This window comes from Notothenia rossii (genome assembly GCF_949606895.1).
Source record: "Notothenia rossii genome assembly, chromosome: 8".
Lineage (NCBI taxonomy): Eukaryota > Metazoa > Chordata > Actinopteri > Perciformes > Nototheniidae > Notothenia > Notothenia rossii.
This window is the reverse complement of record NC_136906.1, coordinates 61,028,769-61,048,012: the sequence shown is the minus strand read 5'-3', so window position 1 is coordinate 61,048,012 and position 19,244 is coordinate 61,028,769. Positions and strand designations below refer to the sequence as shown.

General features: G+C 38.5%; 2 protein-coding genes and 1 long non-coding RNA gene across 4 annotated transcripts; 2 read left to right on the top strand and 1 right to left on the bottom strand.

Moving 5' to 3' along the window:
• Positions 1-431: 431 nt before the first annotated feature.
• Positions 432-3,919, top strand: LOC307014893. The gene is made up of 2 exons (XR_013801345.1): positions 432-1,438; positions 1,872-3,919. It is a non-coding gene; the product is annotated as an uncharacterized lncRNA (long non-coding RNA).
• LOC307014891 (uncharacterized protein) lies at positions 3,116-14,226 on the bottom strand (the record flags this gene model as incomplete). The annotated part of the gene is made up of 3 exons (XM_079643129.1): positions 13,180-14,226; positions 4,402-4,504; positions 3,116-4,099 (listed from the first exon to the last, which is right to left on the bottom strand). The coding sequence occupies exons 1-3, from the start codon at positions 13,287-13,289 to the stop codon at positions 3,116-3,118; spliced, it is 1,197 nt and encodes a 398-aa protein (XP_079499255.1). The 5' UTR covers positions 13,290-14,226.
• napbb (N-ethylmaleimide-sensitive factor attachment protein, beta b) lies at positions 12,358-18,932 on the top strand. 2 transcript variants are annotated; one of them, XM_079643130.1, is made up of 11 exons: positions 12,358-12,595; positions 14,250-14,329; positions 14,577-14,693; positions 15,199-15,245; positions 15,585-15,662; positions 15,768-15,823; positions 16,581-16,665; positions 16,754-16,858; positions 16,937-17,005; positions 17,105-17,155; positions 17,740-18,932. In XM_079643130.1, exons 1-11 carry the CDS (start codon positions 12,495-12,497, stop codon positions 17,839-17,841), a joined length of 891 nt encoding a protein of 296 aa, XP_079499256.1. In that variant the 5' UTR covers positions 12,358-12,494; the 3' UTR covers positions 17,842-18,932. The 2 variants fall into 2 exon arrangements, with proteins under 2 accessions (XP_079499256.1, XP_079499257.1); XM_079643131.1 differs by lacking the exon at positions 15,199-15,245 and having other exon boundaries at positions 12,542-12,595.
• Positions 18,933-19,244: the final 312 nt, after the last annotated feature.

Here is a 19,244-nt window from a genome sequence, read left to right as displayed (position 1 = left end):
ATGTGACTTATCAGTAACTTTAGACATCGTAACACAATTTTAAACAAGATTTTATTGTAGATTATACATTTTACTGATACCAATTGTATGGAAGCCCATTTCCGCCACTTGAAAAAAATAAAATCCCCATGAAAAGTCATAATTATGAGATAAAAAAGTCGAAATTATGAGATAAAAAGTCGAAATAATGAGATAAAAAGTCATAATTATGAGATAAAAAGTCGAAATTATGAGATAAAAAGTCGAAATAATGAGATAAAAAGTCATAATTATGAGATAAAAAGTCGAAATTATGAGATAAAAAGTCGAAATAATGAGATAAAAAGTCATAATTATGAGATAAAAAGTTGAAATAATGAGATAAAAAAGTCGAAATTATGAGATAAAAAGTCGAAATTATGAGATAAAAAGTCAAAATAATGAGATAAAAAGTCATAATTATGAGATAAAAAGTCGAAATTATGAGATAAAAAGTCGTAATAATGAGATAAAAAGTCATAATTATGAGATAAAAAGTCGAAATAATGAGATAAAAAGTCATAATTATGAGATAAAAAGCCATTATGAGATAAAGCAGCTCTTTGGCTCGAGTTCTCCTATTTATCTTGACACGGAAATGGATTGTGAGTACATTGAGGACTACTTTAAACGTGGATTTACAACAGATGAAATACTTAATTTGCTTGCTGATTCACATGGAGTTGTACTAAGCAAACGCACCCTTGAAAGGATTTTAGGCAAGAAGCAGCTCTGGCGTCGAAAGAATAAAACCGATGTGGCTGAGGTGGCAATCTTCATTGAACAGCAACTGGAAACATCTGGTCAGTGTCATGGTTACAGATGGATGCACCAAAAATGTTGGTTACATGGAATTGTGACTGACAGAGAAACAGTGCGAATACTGCTACAGTTATTGGATGGTGAAGGTGTTGATCTGAGGTCAAGAAACAGACTGCGAAGGCGCATCTACCACAGCTGTGGTCCAAACTATGTATGGCACATTGATGGTTACGACAAGCTTAAGCCATTTGGAATTGCAATCAGTGGATGCATTGACGGGTTTTCAAGAAAGATGATATGGCTTGAAGCTTACAAAACAAACAAAGACCCGAAGATCATCGCTGGCTACTTTATTGATGCTGTTATCAATGCTGGTGGGTGCCCTGCCAGACTCAGACTTGATTTAGGAACAGAAAATGGCCATATGGCTGAAATGCAGCAGTTTTTCCATTTTTCTGAGAACCAAGCTGAAACAGACAATGTAACCTTTGGTCCAAGCACTGGAAACCAGCGTATTGAACGATGGTGGCTGACCTTGCGAAGTGAGTGTGTCCAGTTTTGGATGGACCTTTTTGACAAACTGAGTGTAGATGGCTACTTCTCAGACAACTTCTTGGACAAGTCCTAGATCCAGTTCTGCTTTCTACAAATAATACAGGTACTTGTCACATTATGAAATAAATAAATGTTGAATGTGGTGAATATTTTTAAAGAGCCACAAATGAACATGTGTAAAATAGAAATTGCCTGTTTTCCGTGGATAGAGTGAATAATAAGTTATTGTTTCTGGCTAACAAAAATATGTGGGTATTCAGAGTAGCTGTGTCAAATAAGTAGGTATCTAAGAATTTTTATTTTCGGGTTTATCCACCACATTTGTATAGCAGTTAAGATATAACATTAGTTGCACTGCTGCAATTTACATTTTACAGGTATTAATATGATTGTGCCAACCTACCATGGTAAAACTAGAAGACAAATCTCACAAATATAACAAAACATGGGTCAAGACTATACTTCACTAAGGCAGTAATCACCACTGCCCAGTATTTTTCTACTTTCTATTTGACTGAATATGATTTGTCTCCTAGGAAGAACTTAATGAGGTTGTATTGACTTGGAACAATCACAGAGTCCGTCAAGTCCATAACTCACGATCACCCCATGGACGTCCCTCCATATTGCATGCAGTCCCTCACCTGTATGGAGGCAGAGATTGTTTGCACCACGTGGACCTGGAGAAAGTTCAAGTCTGCCTTGATGAGTGTGTGTTCAAGGACTTCCCATGTGATGAAGATGTATTCCATATCTGTGTGGATCTAATGTCAGAGTATAATCTGAAATTAACAAAGGATGTATTTGAAACTGTTAACCTGTATATCACACTCAGACAACTGATGAACAATGAACTGGATCATTAACTTTCCTGGGGCAGTGTCACAATTTATATTTCAGAAATGTGTGTCCTGTTTCATCCCAGGACAAATTGAAATATATATACTGATTGCAATTGTCAGAATTATAATATACTTGAACCTGTGATGAATGAAAATATAATTGTAGCTGTTTGAGACACGTCAAAGATGTACCAAATGTTCTCAGTACATATATTTGTATGTACACACAAACAAAGTCATGTGTTGCCCTTTGATTGACTATGTGTAAAAACAGGATATATGCAAAATACACACATGTATTAATATAATTATTTATTCAGCAGAGAGAGTGAGACAGAGCGAGTGACTTCCTCAAACACTCCTCTCTCCTCGCTCCTTTCTCCCCTTCCATTTATCTGAATCCAACCAATCAGCTGGCAGACCTCAATAAACCTCTGAAACCAAAATTGCTGTTTTCATTTTTGACTGCATTTTAATCTAACTTGCTACAGCATCAGCAGCCTTTAATTGTAATCCATCGATACGTTTATGAGTGGTTTAAATGCCAAACTGTCTTTTGGTAAATAACAAGAACAGCACCTGAATAGAATAGTGCTTAACAAAGGAAGATATACATTGTTGTCTGAAATAACTGATTTAGACTCAGGTTATTAGTGAAGTCTAGCAATATAAACCATCAATCTTAAACTACTTCCTTAACTGAGGTATTCACAGAAAGTTATCTGCATTGAAACGTAAACATGTTCTTAAACTGAAAACAATGTTCAACAAAAGTTGCTAAAAGCAGTAAAGAAATATTGACAAGATGTTGATGCGGTGGCACTCAGTAAGGTTAAACAAGCTGTATTACTTCCTTCACAATAATCTGGAAAACCTACAAATTCTAAACGTGAACCTCTGATTGCAGTCTCGTTGCTGTAAGCTGAAATCTTTGTATCTTAGACAATATCCATTACCCACACGTTGCTATCTAAGACTTTGTTCATTTCATGTCGGAAATCTGGGTAGTGGTCGTAACTGACTGGCAACTCCAAGTAACAGCCACATGTATGAGCAACAGGTCTTCTTTGAAATCCCTGAAGTTGTGTGAAGCTGACAGTGATGCTCTTTCCTGTGAACAAATCTGATCCTGTGCAAAATCTGAGGAAAAGGGAGAGGTGCTGGGTGTCTGACTCTCTAAGATATGCACTAACATACTTGACCATTTGTTTCTCCTGGGCATTCTGTGTACTGGGGTAAGTCATTGATCTCATGATCTTTCTTGATGTTGGTTGTAGCTCTTCATAGACTGCTGCAATCCCTTTCAGCTCTGATCTAAGAGGTGCAAGTGTGTTGTTCCACTGTTCAATCACAAAAGCAGGCTCTTGAATCAGTTTTTGGTGAGCAATCTCCTTCAAGATTGGCTCAAAGTTATCTGCTGTTGGAAGCCGCCGGCAGTTGTGGATATCCATGATTTCCAACAACTCTTCTTGGTCCACACCTTCAAAATCTGAACGACAAGATTCAAAGATCACCCGCTCAGACTCTGAAACATACTTGAGAAAGCTGTCCACAAGATCACTCTCAACAAAGCCCAAAAGAGCTTGCTCCAGAATTACAGGTGAAAGTTTAACAGGAAGGTACTTCTCTTTTTGCCAGCCAAATGTGATTATTCGGCCTACACTTTCCCATTCTTGTTTACCAAAATCATGACGCAGGTATGGCACTTTGAAGCCATTTCCCATAGTGCACTGCTCATAAAAGTCATTCCAAAATTCTTTCAAAAGCTTTCCTCTAAGTCGATCAAAGAGCTTTGACTTGCGACTCGTGGGTTCTTTTTCCTTCCGTCTACAGTATCCAAAAACAGCCAGTCGATCACCATAGGATGGCAGATACTCTCTCAGCTGGTCATCTGTCATGAGAGTTATTACACTGGAATCCATCTAAAATGAAGAAATATATCAAGAATTCTTAGGTCAAGTGAATTAAATTACAACCATGAAAAACCTGCATACACAGCACCAGGTATTATTTTCAAAGCTCTTCCAAACTTTGGGTTTTTTTATGTTTATTTGTGAATTGTCACATATTTCCTATATCAAATCAAATCAAGTTTTATTTATAGAGCAAATTTAAAAACGATTTTTGGTTGATCCAAAGTGCTGTACATGTAATAAAGACACTTTACTACAATAACAAGAAATGTTCAGAAATATAAAAACAAAATATATACAGTATAAACTACCTTCTCCTGTTCCATTCGCTGTATGTCTTCCTCAGGCACATGTCGTGACCTTAAATAGTCAGATAGCTCGTCCATCTTGTGACAGTTGAAAAAACCTCTCCACCTGTGTTGAATGAAATGAAAGCTTAAATGTAACCTTAAATACATTTGATTTTTAAAGTTGATTTTTACAAAATCGTTTTTGTTTGTCGTTTTGGTATTCAAGCATCTTTACAGGTAGGTTGTGTAAGTTGGAGAAACCAGCTAGAGATCACTAGAATTTGAAAATACACAACCGGAGAAAATCTGCCACTTCCTTACAGAGCACCTCCACCAACACACGAACGCGCACATGACCAATGAGGGCACGAGATAAGTTTGTGCACAGATGGAAGGCTGACAGGCAGGTAGGCCATCCAGTTACTTTAGCCGGGCCGGCTCAGATGATTGGTCGTGCTTTTTACAGTACTACGGCTTCCACAGATGATATTTTTTGTATGTATTTATTGTCAAAGCATTTAATGTATTCATTGCTATCGGGATGTTAAGAGCATTCCATGGAATATAACAAAAAGCGTATCTCGAGCCGGTTTCTCAAACTTATCTACCCTACCTTTAAATGTCATGTTTAAATAAGACTATAAACTTTACTCCAAATTCTCCAACTAAGGAGGAAGGGGAGCATTATTTAATTTTATTAGATTTTATTGATCTTGTAATAGTTAAAATAGGACTCTTGGTTATCAGATTTTCGTAAGTTGGCCTCTGATATGACAAATCCAATCTTTAAAGTGGTTAAGGGGAAATATTCACTTCTTTTGATTTTATTGTGAGGCAGCTTATGACATCGCTGAATGAAAAAGCACCTGCAGTGACTAGTTGACGATAACCTGTTTGGCTGGATGTTCAACAAATTAAAGAAGCCAATGGAACTTCAATTCATGTTTTTAAAATGCAATTTTTATTAAGAAGGGAAAGTTGTTACATATGCCATGAGCGTGTTTATTTACTTAATGCTCTGCTTTTTTTCATAGCTGTGTAGCAAAAACTGATTTGTAAAAAATGGTTGACCCGGCTTGTATTAATATTTTATGAAACAATTAGCTATCACTTGCATGGCAACAACTTTCATTGTACGTTGATACATCTCAACAGCAAATCTTGTGTTGCATGTAAACCAATAGTTGACTATTTTCAGACTTGTTATAACATTCCCATTAGGCTTTTCCCTCTTTCATGAAAATAAGTTACCTATAAGCTATACTTTAGTTGTGATTAAGACTATATTTAATATAAGGAAAAATGCAACATTTGTTCTAATTGGTCCCTCCTCTCCTACTCCTCTGCCTCCTTCTCCTCCTCTCTTCCTATTCCTCATCTCCTCTCTTGCTTACTCCCTCTTCCACACTTCCTCACTCTCTCCTCTTACTCTAACTCGTATATTGCTAACACACTCCTGCCCGCATTATCAAGAGCCTGACTAAGTTCTAGATTTGCCAAGTAGCCGAGATATCCATGTGTTATGATATTAGGGTCATGCAGAGTGAGATCGCTATATAAGAGAGAGAGAGAGAGAGGTGTGGCGCGCGTGTGTGTGTGTGTGTGTGTGTGTGTGTGTGTGTGTGTGTGTGTGTGTGTGTGTGTGTGTGTGTGTGTGTGTGTGTGTGTGTGTGTGTGTGTGTGTGTGTGTGTGTGTGTGTGTGTGTGTGTGTGTGTGTGTGTGTGCTAGTGGATCGCCGGAGCTGTTAGATTAACATTAACATGCTTATTGTAGTTGTAAGTGCACTGCCTTGCAGCCTGTAGCACCATCCTGGATGGAGCATATGTGTGGGCTGGACCTGTATTTTACAGTAAAGGAGTGAGCAGAGAGTAGAGTAGTTGTCGATTCTTGTTCTGTTTTCTGTGACAATCTGCCGCACCCTCTCAGACTTTGAGTTGCGCGCGCTACTAAAGAGACGTGTTACCATGGAAACCAAACAATGGTGTAGCTGTATTAAAGTCCGAGTGGAAATAGTCCTGAGTAAATCTGATTTTGTCAGAAATCGGGAGAAATGCGGGAGAAATATGACCCCGGGAGGAAACCGGGAGAGCGGGAGAGGGCAATGAAATCTGGAGTCTCCCGCGAAAATCGGGAGGGTTGACAAGTATGTGCGAGAGTGAGCGAGCGTTTTTATGTTTCTGGAAGTAAAACGAAGCAGCGGAAAATATAGGTCTGTGAAGTATTTTGTGTAACAAGAAGAACTAAATAAATGCAACGGCCTCCAAAGAACAGCTCGCCTCTCTCCAGTCATTTCGATATTATTGAACCTGAAGCTTGTTGCTTCGGCCCTGGGAGACCACAGAGTAATCCCCTGTTTCCTCGACTACGGTCTGGGAGCCGAGAGGAAAGTTCAACACATGCATAATGAATGCTATCCATGCTATCTGACTGTACTACTTCAGTTTGGCCATGTACTGAATGATCGCTATGGCATTAGTATTTCCCCCAGAATAGCAAACTGAAAAGCGATAAAGAACGACAGTGCAATGTTCAATTAACGCATTACTTTTTAACCACTGCGTTACATGTAGGCTACTATAATTAGTGGTGTACCGTAGCTGAGATAGCATTTACGGGTTAGAGTTAGGCTAGCAACTCACAGCAGCAGTATGCCTACACTATTGTCATTAGTGGCGTGAACGTTACCACAAAACTATAGGCATATATGTTATAGTTCAGGTAAAGTCAAAGCTATGAACTGCATTGTTGTAGTTTAGCTGCAATATACGTAGGCTATATGTAACATCTAACATTTACAAAAGTCACCTGTAATAGTTACCTTATTTAGGACTAGATGCCGTTTGCATGGTGGAGAGCAGCAAGGTGATGAAGGGACCTTTGAAGACAGCGCCACTGCAGCGCATGCGCACTTCTTATCTCATAATTATGACTTTTTATCTCATTATTTCGACTTTTTATCTCATAATTTCGACTTTTTTATCTCATAATTTCGACTTTTTTATCTCATAATTTCGACTTTTTATCTCATAATTATGACTTTTTATCTCATAATTTCGACTTTTTTATCTCATTATTTCGACTTTTTATCTCATAATTTCGACTTTTTATCTCATTATTTCGACTTTTTATCTCATAATTATGACTTTTTATCTCATAATTTCGACTTTTTTTATCTCATTATTTCGACTTTTTATCTCATAATTTCGACTTTTTATCTCATTATTTCGACTTTTTATCTCATTATTTCAACTTTTTATCTCATTATTTCGACTTTTTATCTCATAATTATGACTTTTTATCTCATTATTTCGACTTTTTATCTCATAATTATGACTTTTCATGGGGATTTTATTTTTTTCAAGTGGCGGAAATGGGCTTCCATACATACAATTGTATGATATTTACCTTGTTCATTAAAAATAAAAAATATAAAATATATATATTTTTGAAATATATATATTTTTTAATATATATTTTTTAATTTAATATTTTTTTTAATATTTTTTTTTGTATGTGGGAAGAGGCGGGGTGGCGCCCCTAGCGCCCCTATGGGCCGGCCGCCACTGTATATATATATCATGTACAGCGGGTGGGCTTTATACCCCCTCCCCTGTGTAGTTCTTCTTCTCTCTTCTTTTTTGTACTCGCCGTGAAGTGGTTTTGCGGCCTGCCAGTAAACCCAGAGAAGAAGAAGACGAAGTGACGTCAGCGTAATCTTGCCTCAGGGAAAGTACTGCGGTGTGAATGCGATTGGCACTAGCCCCCTGGCGGATTCAGTGCCGTGGTACTTTAGTGCCGGTACTAAAGTACGGCAAGTCCTGCGGTGTGAAAGCGGCTATTGTAGTACCGCTATGTCACTGTCACTACCATGGATGTATAATAAGAACAAATAGCAATCTGTAGCTAACACTCATTGGGAAGCGATACAATACAATAAATAACACTTTTAAAGTAATGGCTATATGCACAGCAGAAACAGAAAACAGCATTAGGCTTCATCTTTATAAAGTTTAGGACTTGAATTTGCAGCTCTGTTAGAGCCGTAAAGAAAATATCAAAAGCACCAGAATGTGAGCACTCGAAGTGATGTATGCAATATGTGTATGGCATTCATAATTTATATCTAATTACATTAACTGTGAATGTCCATTTTATTTCAAATCAAATAAACTAACAAAAGATTTTTGTATAGATATTTGAGACGTTATATGGAAGCAAAACAGAAGTAGGCTATTTGAATTGTATCAGACACCGAATTTATAGCATTGAAAATAACTACTTTGAAAATCATGTAGGCCTATCTGAATTTTTTTGCTCCGAATTTACCTATGTGAAATAAAAATGTAACAATTCAAGTTAAAAAAAATTGAATGGTCAAATTCAGATCCCAAAAATTCAAGTGAAAATGTTTCGAATTTCAGTCCCTGCTAGAGAGGTGGTACTTTCCTGGGGAGGAAAAGGTTCCAATTTCTGATTTGCTGGGCGAATTGCAAACCACAGCCCGTAAAACTTGAAAAAGTGTTGTGAAGCCCCCATTTTATTTGCTCGCATTATTAGCATTAGCATTAGCCCAGCGCACCAACGGAGAGAGACTAACTTATGGCAACACAAAAGAAAACATGGGAGCGGTGGAGTGATGAGGAGGTGTCGGCGCTTCTGGCGATTTACTCGGAAGGCTTCAGTAGAAGCTGCTGGGAAGGTCCCCTTTAAAACGAGTATTGCCTGCTATTATAATTTCTCATTTAAAAATAATGGTAGCCAATCCTTTCTAATTGCTTACAACAAAACACACCTCACTTTTACCTCATTCACACTAACACAACTCCGGTTCAAGCTCCGTGCTAGAGCTTTTCAGGTTCAGAACCGGTTCTTCCATTTAGCTCCGGCTCTTTTCACACTGCCCAGAGTCAGACTGGTGCTGCGTCATTGCGTCATCGTTTGCGTCATGACGTAACCGTTTGCGTGCCTGCTTCATAAAGCCAAACCGCACGGAAACCCCTCACAGCTGACACGGCTTAACCGACAACAACAACAATGGCCGATTGTGCTCCAGCTTCCTCTGTACCTCTTCGGAAGAACAGATTCCCAGTAGGTAGCTGGTCTCTTCAGTGGACCACTGCTGCTTGTTAAGTTTCTCCATCGTTTTGTACAAACTGGATAAAACGCCGGCTTTTTGTTGTTGTTCAGGAGTTGATCCCGCCCCTGCCCCCGCCTCGACGTAAGCGTGACGTATGTGGTGCTTTTGCTCTGGCCGGAAAAATGTTTGGTGCTCGAAATGAACCGGATTCCGGAGCTAAGAGGCTGCTCCGTTGCGGTGTGAAGAGGACAACCCGGTGCTTTTCAAGCTCCAGCTCCGAACCGGCCCTGAAACACCTTTCGTGTGAATGAGGTATTTGTGCACAGCTCACCAACTTGGGAACCGAGTTCTCACACCAATCTCACAAAAAAACTATAAAAGGAGAGGCAAACTTTGGATGTAGTAAAGATTTGCCGGCCTGATTTTTCCAATTGTAGTTGTTAATCTTAGCCTCACACTATTGAAATTATCTTTATGTGATTTTTAACCAACTTTGTTTTAAACAAATATGTTTGTTGACATGCATACGTGAGTTGGTAAAAATAGGAATTAAATACGCTTTTCCTTGTAGTTCTATAATCAGCCCAAAGAAGTAGCCTTCACCCATGCTGTGCTTACCCATGAGTTAATGATTGTTAAGAGAACGCGTGCACACCAGGGACGTGCACAGGTGCGGGCTAATGTTGCCCGGGCAACGGCCCGTTTGGCCTTTTTGGCTGACCTGCCCCTCTGGAGAGAGCGAGAGTTTTTTTTTCTTTTTTCCGTTGTGGCCGAATCAACATGATAAGCCCACAATTAGTATTGAAGCGTCTTGCGTTAAGACCACCTCAGTGTCGGATTTTGGAAACTTGATTTTGAGTTGTCTCATGGCAGTTAGGGTATAAGGGACAAACCAGGGGACTTTACTTCCTCTTGATACTGTCGGTTATTTACAAAAAAACACCTAAATATAGCCTACTTGTTGTTATTGTGCTTCTGTCTTTCTGTGCCTTTTCGTCTGTAAACTCCCTCAACGGGGCCGCTCGCTCTTTTCTTGATCGCCCTCTCACGGGTGAACAGTTCACTGTCCCGCTTCATTGTAGGATTTCTGCCATGTCTCTACCACTTTAGTTTGACCATCTCTGTTACTAAGTTATAGAATACTAAATAAATAAGTAATTAGATACCTTACCGTTACTGGCTGCGCTCATAAAGAATGATAAGAATAAGAATAATGCCTATTGAACTGGTTTCATTAATTTGTGAGTTTATTTAAGGTAATTAGGTAGAAGCCAGAAGCCCTATTTTATCAGTATGTCTGGACTGCACAGCAGTTACAATGGTCTGGTCAAACTACATTAGAACATAATTGTCCCAATTTTGTCTCTAATAGTTACTAACATTAGATATTTTTGATGAGATATGGACCGCAAAACAAAACATTTCCCTGGTTTTCGTTTTTTAAATCAAGTCACCAAATGTAGTCGCCTTAGCTTATTTTGTTATGAGATGTGAATTACTGTTCAATTTAGTTGAAGTAATAATCGTTTGGTTTCTTTTACATTAAAAAAAAGTTACAATTTTCAAACTGTATTATTTTTTTTCGGGGGAGGCCCTTTTTCCAGTTAAGAGCAATAGCCCCTCCAAATGTCTGTGCACGTCCCTGGTGCACACGCAGTAGTATATGGCACCACTGATGGGTTTTCTTTCTTATCTAAAAGTGATGATTGTTAGTAGTCATCAGCACTAACCTTCCAACTGATTTGAAACTGACCACTCCTTCCCTTTGCATCAGCCTGGCCTTTTGTGTGCTCAGAATGAATAAAGGCACACACCCTTTAGCAGTTGCAGGGTTTAAGAATAAATAAATGAATAAAAAAAGATAACTAGATAGATGCTTAACACGTAGAAGATGTAAAAAAGCATCTGTTAGAACAGAGAGTGTGTATAGGTTACAACTGATCTTCAAACTTGCAGATAACCTGCAGTTCGAACACTATTAATTACAATTACAAGTAGACCTCTTTGGTTATGGTTACAGGTTTCTACACACTATTGGAGACCATTCATGGTTTATACAGCGATACATATTTGTATTGCATGTTACAGCAAGGAAAGCCCAGGTGTATTAAAAAACATTGATAATTGATAGTTTCCAATTACTGGTAGGTGTACTGTGTATTGTTAGCACACACTCAGAGCTCACAGCTCCTCATATCTGTTCAGAAACGGGACAAAAGTTAAATATACAAAACACAAACTGTCTATGTCATGGCGAATACAGTCGCTGCTTTATTTATGTCTGTATGACGTTGTTGTGAGTGTGGACGGAGCAGCTACAGGTTAGTTTAGCCTGATCGATCCGATTCCGATAGGATTTACATGGAGATACGCCCCGCCCCCTCTCCAGCGCATCTTGTTTGAATGAAGTAAATACAGCTGACAGCCGCGGTGAAACTTGAGCGATTAGAGCGATGCGAAAAAATACACGTGTACATTGTGAAATATGCCTGTTTTACACACTTTGACCAACAGGGGAGTTTGTGTTCAAATGAAGCCCATGATGAAGCCTCATGAGATGAACCCTTTTGCGAACAAATTGGCTTTAAAGCTTCATAAAGCTTCCTCTCACCATGACTAGGTGATGCTTTAGCGTCCTCTGCTGTAAATAAAAAAAACGCACACTGGTCGGTGGTGATGTTGTTTACCAAGGTATTTTCAGACGATAAGATATTGTACTTTATCTTTACGGAGAGGAACATTTATCTTTATGTGATAGTGTGTACAGTTTAATTACTATTACAAATAAACGTAAAATATATTGTGGCAAATCATGCTTCCATGGGAATTGTAGTTTTTTCCCCTTGAAGCCGATATATTTTTGTCACGTAAAACACTAAAACTCCCGCGATACCACGGTGCTCTGCTAAACCACTAACGTCGGCAGGTGCACGCCTACGCTGAATAAACCCATCGACTGTAATCCTCATTGTACACAGCGGAATCTTCTGCGGGTTTTTTCTGCCTCACTATAAGTGTGTTACGCATAAAGCAAAAATGGATAATTCTGGAAAGGAGAAGGAAGCGATTCAGCTAATGGTCGAAGCTGACAAGAAATGCAAGACCTCTGGCTCTTTTTTGGGAGGGATGTTTGGAGGGTAAGACAACACTGCACCAAAGAACAGACAGCTAGCAAGCCTTAACTGTTAGTAGAAAAGTAGGCACGCTGCCGACCTTAATGTAGACATACATTTAGCTGGTGCTGGATATTAATATTAGCAATACATTGTAAAGGTTTAGTTAGATATTAAACCAGTGTGATGACACCTGACATTCAGTAACTCGGTTCCTGTATGTCAGTGAGCTAGGTTAGCTGTCAGTATCATTGTAAACAAGGCATCTCTGCTGAACCTAGCGTTAGCTTGAAAGCTACGCAGCAGGCTGTTTTGGCTAAGGCTAGGATATCTGCTTTGACTGTATTTTCTACCTTCACACAGTCTCTGTAGTGTACAAGGTACATGTCAATATTGTTAAATTGTCTTAGCAGTTGATTTCTTTATGATTACATGTAATTGTAATACAGGAATTGATTTTGATATAGAGCTACACCACTTCTGTGGAAAAGCTTAACATAAAAAGCATTGAAAGCCTAACGTCGTAATACCTGAGGTAATGGCCCGCCGAACATCTATAGCTTGTAACACAACAGTATGTATACGGTTTGATTTGAATAGTTACTTACTCTGTGCACTCAATGACACCAGAATAACCCCTTTGCATATCAGCCATTTTTACACACTTTGCAGGGCAAACAGAGGTGTAAGTAATAGCAATAGATTGGCCATGTTCCATTTAGTTGCGCCGCTGCCCTGGGGTTGTGTATGCATGCTGCTCACTGGCATGACTGTGATACACTAAATAGAATGGGACCCTAATTATTTTTTATCGATGGCACCTGTGTTTATACTGTAATGACATATGCCTTGATCACTGCTTTGAAAATGTCCTATTTATACCCAACACACATAGACCCAAGGTCTTATGATGATGCAAACCTTAAACACAAATGTAACAATTCAAGTACTTTCCCTTGTCATTAATTGCACCTTCAATCGTTCATTAAAAAAGTTATGTGATTCTCGCTTCCCTATCTGCTGTCATTACAGAGTAACAGACACTCCTGTCAGAAGCCTATTATTCATCAGTGACCTTGGGGAGATGATTTATATGGTTTCATATAAATCTAATAATTGCATATATTTTACAATGTCATAGAGACAAGAAGGCTTTGTTTACATAGACCTCAAATTAACAAAACCAACAGTTAATGTTCTCTTGTGACTCAGGGTTTTTGTTCAAAGCTTGGTCAAAGGTGACCCCCAGATGTTACTTGTCGGCAGTTCTCTTGCCTGATAACTTTTTGCAGGCTTTATGCTGTTAATTCTGTGGCTGACCAAGCAGTGACGTAATCCTCTGCCATGATTGAATGGCCAGCGTATTATTACAACTCCAGGGAGCTCCCAGGGGTCCATTTTCTGTCATGGTGGGAGGGAAATCTATAATGCTTGTGTGGAGGATTTATATAAGTCAGTACACCAGCCTTAGCATGACAACACCCTGAGAAATGCACCACGTTCTACAGTTCATCCCCCTATGGTGCCATTAAGAAAGTTTATTCGATATAACTTTAATATGAAAGTCAGACTGGGTATTTATTTTAGCCAGAGTATGTATGCCATGGAGACTGTATGCATTTTTTAACTATATTAAACTGTGTACATCTGTTTTCTTTTGTTTTACTTTCTTGTTTAGAGGACCTCAGAAGGTGGAAGAAGCATGCGAGATGTACTGCAGAGCAGCAAACATGTTCAAGATGGCCAAGAACTGGAGTGGTGCGATGAGCTGTTTTTTTACTAAAGAAAAATCCACCATATCAATAAAAAAAAAACTTCAGAAGCTGTAGGATCATGTGCTGATCTTTTGCCACTATAACTGCAAGAACAGCACTTGTAAAGGTGCCACGAGTGAAAAAAGAAAGAACAGTGGAATTATGTGCATAAATTAAAGTGTGGGCTCAATGCAAACTAGAAAGTATGTGTGTATGTGAAAGTCTCTGTCTTCTTTTTCTTTTGTCTTCAGCTGCTGGAAATGCATTTTGCAAAGCCGCACGTCTCCACATGCAACTTCAGAACAAACACGACTGTGCCACCAGCTTCATTGATGCAGGAAATGCTTTCAAGAAGTCTGACCCCAATGGTGAGAACATGTGGTAACTCATTAGGTCCAAATCACAACTTGCATTTTAGTGCCTGAAATTGTAGACATCAATATTTGCACTGTTAAAGTAATTAATGATTTACTTTAGTTTCAAGCTATGAGCCTATATTTTATAACGAGTCCGATTTCACTTTTTTACAATCTGCCTTTTTTTGATTTGCTGTTTGAATAAATTATAATATGTGAGTTATTACCCTTGTTATGGAGTTTCCAATTAGTTGAGTTATAGGGCTCTTTGTACTCTCTGGCCTCAATCAATCGTCTTCCAAATATAGATGAAGCCATACTGTAGGTCTAGGGAATAGTAGGTTGCTGATTCATTTGTTTTGTATAAAGAAGGTAGGCTCTTGCTTGCTGTTTTGTTTTGTATTACACCTCATATTCATTTGATCCTAGCACAGCATAACAGGTGCTGTGCACAATGTAAGCTTTGAACAAAACTAACATGTCTAATTGTTCCCTCTTGCCTTTATGCTGCTAAAAGAGGCAATCAAGTGTTTAAATGCTGCCATCGAAATATACACAGACATGGTAAGGTCATAGGGTAAGATTCATATAGAAAGTGTCCATCTATGTTCTGATCCAGAAACTGGCTGTGTCATTGTACTTATTTTATAGCTGAGAAATGTTAAATGATCACTTCTACTCTTCTTGGATTCCCAGTATTACTGTAGATCTAACATCACATAATTTAGCTTGCTACCTGGACCAAATTGCCTACTTAGCATTCCCTTTGGCAAGGATTTATTTCAAAAGCTTAAACCTTGTAGGTATGAAGCTACTGCTTGACCTTGCCTCTCTGCACTGAGAATGTAATGCAATGACTCTGGATAGATCCAGTTAGTAATGATTTATCTTCTTCTCCTCCAGGGAAGATTCACCATCGCAGCCAAACACCACATCAATATCGCAGAGATCTACGAGTCTGAACTGGTGGATATCGAAAAGGTAAGAATCACACAATGAGATGTTATACAGTAGGGATTCTACCACCATATTTGTTTGAGGAACGCACAACAGTATTTGTGTAACATGTTTTTATTTAATTTAAAGGCTATTGCACATTATGAACAAGCAGCAGACTACTACAAAGGGGAAGAATCCAACAGGTAATGTAAAATACTGCATGTTATGTCTTTTTCCAGCTCTGCAATCTCTTAAACTGATCATTACCATAATAGTAGCACACTTAGTGTAGCACTCTTATTTTCAACAACATGATATTAGGATAAAACTCTTTAGGATTAGAATGTTTAAAACAATAACAATTTCACTTTAGATTATTTTAGTAAATTAGTTTAACAAACCTTCTGCTGGATAGCTTATACTGTATGTCTATCTCTATATCTCTCTCTGAGCATTTTCATTGCAGGGAAGGCACAAATGTCTCTTAGTACCTTAACAAGCATATCATTATTATTTACACCTGTGTTCACTCTGCTATGGAATGATCAAATACAGCAGCAGCACTGAAAAAGGGCCTGTCTGCAGAATTACATTAGTTTGCTGCAATGATAAACAAGCAACATTTACCAGGTTATGTATGGATTTCAGATCAGAATACTGAATGCTACAAAAAATCCCACTAAGTTTATAAAGGATTACCGTGCTTTCTAAACTTATCTGTTCATAATAAAGTTAACGATGGCTCTTTGACATTTACAGTGGATAATCAAAGTTATTGTTATCAGTTGCACCTGTGTCATCTTCTACTGTTAACCATCAACATTTTCCATTCTAATGTACCATGCTTTTGAACTGCAAACTACTCACATAAATGGATCAATTTATTCATACTCCAGATGTATAGCTCTCATATTCCATATTGTATTAAATGTTTTGTGTACCGTTTGCAATTTTCCATAGCTCTGCCAACAAGTGTCTGCTGAAGGTGGGGGCTTACTGCGCCCAGATAGAGCAGTACCAGAGGGCTATTGAGATCTACGAGCAGGTGAGCACTTCTTGTACTTGTCACACTTCCTCAGCCCAAACTGATTTGGTAATGTTGACATTTCTAGAACTGTTTTGGATGTATTTAGGTTGGAGCTAACACGATGGATAACACACTGCTGAAATACAGCGCCAAAGAGTATTTCTTCAAAGCTTCCCTCTGTCATTTCATCGTCGATGAGCTCAACGCTAAGGTTAGTTTATACCGCTGCATGCGGGTCAGTCTCAGGATTTTGGACTGTCAGTTGCTTTAACACACTGTGTCTCAACAGATTGCTATTGAAAAATACGAGGAGATGTTCCCCGCTTTCTCAGACTCTCGAGAATGCAAACTGCTGAAGGTAACTCGATACTAAAAACCCTGAGGATTCTGTTCGCTTACTTTTCCTTCTTAGTCTCTTCAGTTTCTATGAGTAACCTACATTTCTTTGTTTTAACAGAAACTTCTTGAGGCTCATGAGGAACAGAACTGTGAAGCTTTCACAGAGGCAGTAAGTCTTGTATAACCTAACAAAGTTTTGAAACTTTTGGAGAGCCCAGGAAATCCCTTTGTTCAGCTGCTGTACTTGTCCTGGGTCCCCTGTGTGTTCAAGAAAGTTGAAAGCTTTATCTCAGGTATCCACTCAGTCTGTTGATATGGACGTCCTCCAGACTGGTGGAGGGCGTCCATATATAACTGAAAACAAGTTTTAAAACTTCATTTTACAAAGTGAAAATATATTACATAAAGCAGTCTTACATGGCAGATGTTGGGAGAAATTTGAATTTGAACCAGTAAAGCATTACAAATGAACCCTTGTGTCTCACTAAATCCTAAAATAGTAGAGTAAAAAACTGCCATAAAATATATAAACTGTATATAAATTAATGTACTTCTTTGAATTTCATTTATTATTTGTTATTATAGGACTTACAACATTTGGAGAAAAAAACTCAAACCCCTGTCAAAATACCTTAATACAGCCGAAAATGTCCTTAGTGAGGGTAAACTAAGTAAGCAGAATTTTCCATTGTAATCCTCATTGGGGAAATAATCTTATTCCTGTGTTCCCCCCCCCCCCCCCCCCTCATGCAGATAAAAGATTTTGACTCGATCTCACGTCTGGACCAGTGGCACACAACCCTCCTACTGCGCATCAAAAAGACCATCCAGGGCGATGAAGGGGATTTAAAATGAAGAAAGAATCTGGGGTGTTAAAATGCAGCACAGAGGGACAAATCCATCACGCATGCTTACACACACACACACACAATACACACACACTTTCACTCACCTCACTGCGTATAGAATCTGAAGACGACTTTGAATATTCCACTGCTCACTGCTACACCGTCAGAGTACTATCTTTGCTTTCCTTACGAGCGTATCTGAATCTAGTCAGACTGTAAATCCCCCACCCTCACCTCTGTCTAGAGGATTGCTGCATACCTTTTTTCTGCTGGAATCTGTCCTGGGGGGGGGGTGAGTGGTACTTTGTATTGAAACTGATGTTAGTATTGACAAAAGCACTGCATGTTTTGTACAATTATTGTTTCCTAGTCAGAAGCAGCTGTTTTTTTTAGTTTTTTTAAATGTAGTTTATGTTATATTTAAAAGTTCCGTTTGTTATTCATAAGATTATCAAGAATGTACTATTATATTTATTTTTTATCTGTTGGAGTAGGTCAATGTGGTGTTAGGAATTCCAGCCACATAGAAAGTGATTTTGTTTTCCAATGTATTACTACATGGAGCGACTCTTCTCGAGGAAGAGCCATGATTTGCACCAAGGGTAGACTGTTAAACATTTTGATCTAATCACTGATTCTTTCCCTAACACACATTCATACTGAAATTACTTCTGCTTCTTTTAATATTACTTTCGATTTCTTCATGTACTTTGAATGTTTGTATCTGTAAGCTGTGGTTTATAGTTTGCCTGTGGAAGAATGAATAGCACTGACGTGGAAACCTTTCCTCCTTATTTCCAGGGGCAGTAATCTTAGGGGTTGTGTGCGTCATTACTCATCTCATGCTGTGTTGTGATGTGAAATTATCCTCGAGGGTTTACTACTGCAGTGCCCCTTCCAAACGGCCAGTCGCTAAAGCATGTCATTGTGTATAGATTAGCCTCGTGTTACATTCTCTAGTGTGAGCCAGACCAAAGTTTTTACTAAAGGGTCGAGTCGCCCTCCGCGTCCAGCTTCTTCCACACGGAATGACAATGGACCTTGGATATGATCTGTATGCTAGTACGAATGGACAATAATAAATATCTTATAATCCCAGCAGTGTTCTCCTGCCTGTGACCTTACTTTTTAACCAGCAATGTAAATGACTTCTAAGCTTTATATTTGTTCAACATTCAACAATTCTATTTTTGTCGTAAGGCTTATAACATTTTATGAACACTTTGCCAGTTCAAGGAATATCCCAGTAACTGAATTTTTCCAGCAGTACAAAAAATCTTATAACTGAACTATTCATTTTTATGTTAGTCCAGTTCTGACCTTACATAACCGTGATTGGATTTCTGTATAATGGTTAGTGTGCATTTCCTTACAAAAAATACAATTAATTACATTTTCTTGCCATGCATT